Raw genomic sequence first — 5,451 nt, forward strand, 5'->3', positions numbered from 1 at the left:
GTCCCCGGGGCGGGGGCATTTCTACCCTCCGCTGTCTCCATCGCTCCGGCGGCTCTGCATCCCGCTCTCCTGTTGCTCAGAGATGTGGAGGCAGTTGCTAAGAGACACCGAAACGTCAGTATCTGGCCCTCAAGGAAAAAAAGAGGAAAAAAAAAAAAAGAGAGACAGAGAAAGAGAGAGACAAGGGAGGACGAGGAGGAGGAGGGGAGGAAGGAGGTGGGGAAAGACCTGCTCCCATTGCCAGGCTCGGCAGCAGCCTTGGCCGCCGCTGCGGGAGCCGCTCTCCCAACTTGGTGGCCACGGGGGCGAGGGCGGCCGCCCGGGGACCCCCGCCTCACCACCCAGGCCCAGCGGCCGTGGGGATCCGAGCCCCTGCTCATCCCCTGGCCGGCGTGAGTACCCCGGGGGAACCCCGGCACCGCTGGAGGGATCGGGGGGCCTGTGGAGAAGGGGGGTGGCCAGGGTGGTGGTGTCCGTCGTTCCCCCCCCGGTAAGATGGGGCGGTGGGGAGAGGATGGAGCCGAGGAGGGCACAGGCGAGGGAGGAAGGAGCGAAGATGGCCAGGCGGCGGGGGGGAAGAGCAGGCCGGGGGGGACCCCGCGTGGGTGCCGGGGAGGGGGTTATCCTCACAGGAGACGGGTGGGGAGGGCATCCCTGGCACCAGGCTGAGAAGGTGGCGGAGGGGGGCCGGCAGGGAGGCTGGGGAGTGGGCACCCCCCAGCTCTGCCCAGCACCGGCCAGGATGAGCTGACCAAGGTCAGTAGGGTAGGGGGACTTGCTCTTGGCTGAAATCCCCAGGGGGGGGGGGGCTTGGAGGAGTGGAGTGGCCCCTGGCATGGGGGTGCACGAGGAGGGTGTGGGTGCCCCACACGGCTGCCCTGGGCTGCAGGAGCCGTGGACCCCCCAGCAGGGCGTGTGGCTAGCACGGCTTTCTCCTGCCCCTCTCCCTCGCAGGCAGCTGAAAACGGCCGGACACCGGCCCCACCGGTGCCCCGGGGCTCACAGACCACTGTGCCCCCGGGGTGGGAATTTAGCGTGCCCCCCGAATGCCACCGGGAAGCCTGGAGCATCTCGTTGCTAGCTCGGAGCCCGGCCCCGCTCCCGAACGCCGCCACCGGCAGCCCTTGGCGTGAGCAGGCGGGTGGCCCTTTCCCCTTGGCGGGATGGCCCCCGCCGCCCCGTGAGGGTCCAGGCCTCCCCGCCGGCGCCCGCCGGGTGGGGGTTCGCCGCCGCCTCCCCGCCATGCTGCTGGGCCCCTGGCTGGTGGCGGCAGCGGCGGCGGCGGCGGTAGCGGCGGGCGCCGGGGCGGGCTGCCCGGTGCTGTGCACGTGCCGCGGGCAGGCGGTGGACTGCAGCGGGCAGCGGCTCTTCTCGGTGCCCCCCGAGCTGCCACTTGACACCGGCAACCTCAGCCTGGCCCACAACCGCATCGCCAGCATCCCACCGGGATACCTGGCCTGCTACGGCCAGCTGCGGGCCCTCGACCTGCGCAACAACTCGCTGGCAGCCCTGCCGGCCGGGCTCTTTTTGGGGGCTCGCCGGCTGGCCCACCTCGACCTCAGCTACAACAATTTCAGCCTGGTGGCGGCCGACATGTTCCTGGAGGCCAGCGGGCTGCTGCGCCTCGACCTCAGCCACAACCCCGGCCTGCGGCGGGTGCACCCCCAAGCTTTTCGGGGGCTGGCCCAGCTGCGGGAGCTGGATCTCAGCTACGGGGGGCTGTCAGCCATCAGCCTCGACGCCTTGGAGGGGCTGCCAGGGCTGGTGGGCCTCCGCCTGGGAGGCAACCCCTGGGTGTGCGGCTGCGCCATGGAGCCCTTCCTCAAATGGCTGCGGGGACGCATCCAGCGCTGCGCGTCGGGTAGGTGCCACCTGTCATCCCCCCCCAGACCCCGCCACCAGCCCCATGTTTCGGGGTCCCGGCAGCCAGCCCTTGACACTGCTTCCCCCCCCCGCCCCAGCAGATTCGCAGCTGGCTGAGTGCCGGGCCCCCCCAGAGGTGGCGGGAGCCCCCCTGCTCTCCCTGACGGAGGAGAGCTTCCAGGCCTGCCACCTCACGCTGACGCTGGACGACTATCTCTTCATCGCCTTCGTCGGCTTCGTCGTCTCCATCGCCTCAGTGGCCACCAACTTCCTGCTGGGCATCACCGCCAACTGCTGCCACCGCTGGAGCAAGGCCAGCGAGGACGAGGACGTTTAGGTACCGCCACCGCCGTTGCTGACGTCCCCCCCAGCCCGGCCGCCCTGGCAGGGACGCCTGACTGTGCCTTGTCCTCGTCCCCTCCCGCCACTCCCCTGTACCAGGGTGGCCCTCGAGACAAGACGCTGGCCCAGCTGCGGTGGGGGAGACCGGGAGATGGATGCTCTTCCTTTTGCCCCAGAACAGGGAGGTTTTGCCCCAAAACGGGGAGGTTTTGCCCCAGCAAGCACCCTTCAGGATTGCCCCTCCCCAGCACCATGAGCTTGGACCACCCCCCCCACCCCGGTTCCTGCTACCCAGGGTTGGTGGACGCAGCGGCACAGGGTCCCACGGGAGCCTCTGCGCAGTGCCGGTCCGGTGGAGGCCGGGGGCTCCAGCTGGGGAGCAGCCCCCCCGCTTGGGGAAGAGAGAGAGAGACAGAGAGAGACCCCCCAAAAGCAGTGTGCGTGTGCCTTGGGGGATGCCAGCCCTGGGGGAAAACCAAGGAAATCCCCGCTTTCAGCCCGAAAGCAGCATCGGTGGAGCCCCTCCCCCAATCCTGCCCACGCTCTCCAGCCTCCCTGAAAAGCCGGGGAGGGGAGGGGGGGCCAAGCCCAGGACCCCGTGCCAGCACCCAGCTCAGCACCACCGCTCCTGTGGGAGGGTCCCGGGGGATGCCTGCGCCTTGCCAGTGACACCGGGCTGTGCTGGGACAGCACCAGGGCCGTCGTGCCTGGCGGTGGGCCAAGCCGCAAGCATCTGCCGGGGACAGCTTTCCCAGCCACGTTTCGGTCCTTGCCTTTCTCTTCCAAAGTCTCGCACAGGTTCGGGGCGAAACCGGGCACTGAGCATCGCCCGGTGGCTGGGGGACCCCATCGCCTCGTCCCTGCTTGCCAACGTGGGAAGGTTGGGAGGCAAAAGGAACACCAAAAAAAAAAAAAAAGACAAAAAAAGACAAAAAAAGACAAAAAAAAAAAAAAGCAAGCCAACGACCCCTCTGTCTGGCCAGGGCAGCCGCCATCCCCGTGTGCGTGTTTTACACCATCTTTGTGGCCGGTCCTGCGGCCAGCGCGCGTCAGGCATGGGAGTGGGGCTTAGGGGGGCTCAGCACCTCCCAAGAAGGGTCTACCCATAAGTTGTTTTATTTTCTTACCATGTACCCCCCCTGTGTGGAGGCAGACTGTAGATGTGGGTGCAGTTTAAAACCAAACCAACCAAAAACCAAGGAGAAAACAGGGAAAAATGAGGCAATGTGCTGGCTCGGTGATGCCACCCCCACCACCAAACATCTCCCAGGGCTGGGACCCCTGGTAGCAGCGTGGAGGCAGAAGGCTGGGTGCCCAACTCAGCATCACCCCAGTGCCGTGCCAGTGGTAAGACCCCATGGGGCCGTGGCTTTGCTCAGGCTCCCGGGCCCCTCGCCAGGTCCTGTGCTGACCCGGGGGGAGGCGGGTCTCCTGTCATGGGCCACCCTGAGCTGTGGTGAGGCAGGGCTGCACCCACGGTGAGGTGGAACCCGCAGCAAGGTTGCACCCACGGCGAGCTTGCACCGAAGGCGAGGCTGCTCCCATGGCAAGGTTGCATCCCCATCGTGGCTGCACCCCAAAGCCCCTCGCCCACAGGAGGGCAGCAGCCCCTAGCACTGTGTCCTGGGAAGGGGAATTTGGGCTCTTTTTTCTTTATTTTCTTTTTTTTTTTTTCTTTTTGGTAAGTCTGAGACATCCCCCCCAAACACCCTCTGGACACCGAGGACAAGACGCGTCCCTCCACCGGCAGTTCCTGGCCTCGCTGAGGGGCGACAGCGGAGGAAGAGTAAACACACCTCCCCAGCGCCCGGCTCTCCAGCCAGACCCATTTTCTCTCTTTCCGAAGCAAAAATGGCCTGGCCCTCGCACTTCTCTCTGTCCCACTGCAGGGAGGGCAGAGACCTGCCTTTGGGTGCCGGATTCTGCCAGCGTCTGCCTGGCAGGCGCCCGTGCCAGGCCACAGGGGTGCCAGGGCCCACGATGGGTGTCCCCGCGGCATGGCCATCTCCTGTCCTGCAGCCAGCTGGAGAGCACCTGGGCATGGAGGCAGCTGCCCTGCCTGCCTCCTGGCTTCTCCTTCCATTTGCCTCACCCTCTTTTTACTTTTCTTTTTCTTTTTTCTTTTTTCTTTTTTGTCTTTTTTCTTTTGTCTTTGTCTTTTTATTTTATTGTTTCTCTTTGTCTTTATTTTATTGCTTCTGTATCTCTTTATTCCTTTCCTTTCCTTTCCTTTCCTTTCCTTTCCTTTCCTTTCCTTTCCTTTCCTTTCCTTTCCTTTCCTTCCATCTTATTGACTGTTTTTCTTTTTTCTTTTCTTTCTTTTCTCTTTTCTTTTCTTTTCTTTTCTTTTCTTTTCTTTTCTTTTCTTTTCTTTTCTTTTCTTTTCTTTTCTCCTTTCCTTTTCTTTTACTTCTCTTCTCTTCTCTTCTCTTCTCTTCTCTTCTCTTCTCTTCTCTTCTCTCTCTCCTTCCCTCCTTCCCCCCTCTCCACACTACACCCAGCATGGGTGGGTGGGGAAGGCAAAGGGGGAAAAGCGGAATCCCCCCTCCCCGGTCTTTGTACGGAGCACATTTTATAACCGCGGACTTTTGTAAAACAGTGAGCACTTTTTCAGAGCCGAACCTCGACAATAAAGAGCGTCAGCGCAGCCCGGCTCAGGGCCGGGGACACGCGTGTGCGGCAGGGCCACGCATGTGCGGCGGAGACACGCGTGTGCAGGGCTGGGAAGGCGATGGCCTACAACCTGTAGAAGGCATCAGCCGTGTTTTTCTCCTCCTGGCGCTTCCTGTTATTCCTCCGGCAGCATCTCCTAGCCCTGGTGGGGCCCAGCTGCCGGCAGCCGGGTCACCTCCGTGTCACCACGTTCCCCGGGACCCTCGTCCCGCCCCAGGGCCGTGCAGGCAGGGGGGGAACGCTGGGGCCATTTCGACTCGCCGGAGCCAAGAGGTCGGGCAGCAGCTGTGCCGCATCCGACCGGCACGGCCGGCCCCAGGGGAGCGGGTTGGGGGCAGCTGACGGAGGGTGGCAGCCCCTGTTGCCCACCCGCTGGCCACGCGTCAGAGGGTGAGCCTGCTCAGCGCCGTCCTGCTCGCTTGCTGTTGACACCACCCGCCGCGGCAGCTGCACCCCTCCCGGCACTTCCCTGCGCGTCCTCCTGTACTGCTGCAGCCGGCTGGCCTGCCACAAATGTCATGCCCCCATCCCGATGTCCATCCACCCATCCCTCCAGCTGTCCATCCATCCGTG

General features: G+C 64.2%; 1 protein-coding gene across 1 annotated transcript; it reads left to right on the top strand.

Annotated features, from left to right (window-relative positions):
- Nucleotides 1-249: 249 nt before the first annotated feature.
- On the top strand, nucleotides 250-3,038 carry LRRC55 (leucine rich repeat containing 55). The gene is made up of 3 exons (XM_049820247.1): nucleotides 250-392; nucleotides 955-1,861; nucleotides 1,965-3,038. The coding sequence occupies exons 2-3, from the start codon at nucleotides 1,243-1,245 to the stop codon at nucleotides 2,198-2,200; spliced, it is 855 nt and encodes a 284-aa protein (XP_049676204.1). The 5' UTR covers nucleotides 250-392; nucleotides 955-1,242; the 3' UTR covers nucleotides 2,201-3,038.
- The last annotated feature ends 2,413 nt before the right edge of the window (nucleotides 3,039-5,451 follow it).

Source organism: Accipiter gentilis, chromosome 17 (genome assembly GCF_929443795.1).
Source record: "Accipiter gentilis chromosome 17, bAccGen1.1, whole genome shotgun sequence".
NCBI lineage: Eukaryota > Metazoa > Chordata > Aves > Accipitriformes > Accipitridae > Astur > Astur gentilis.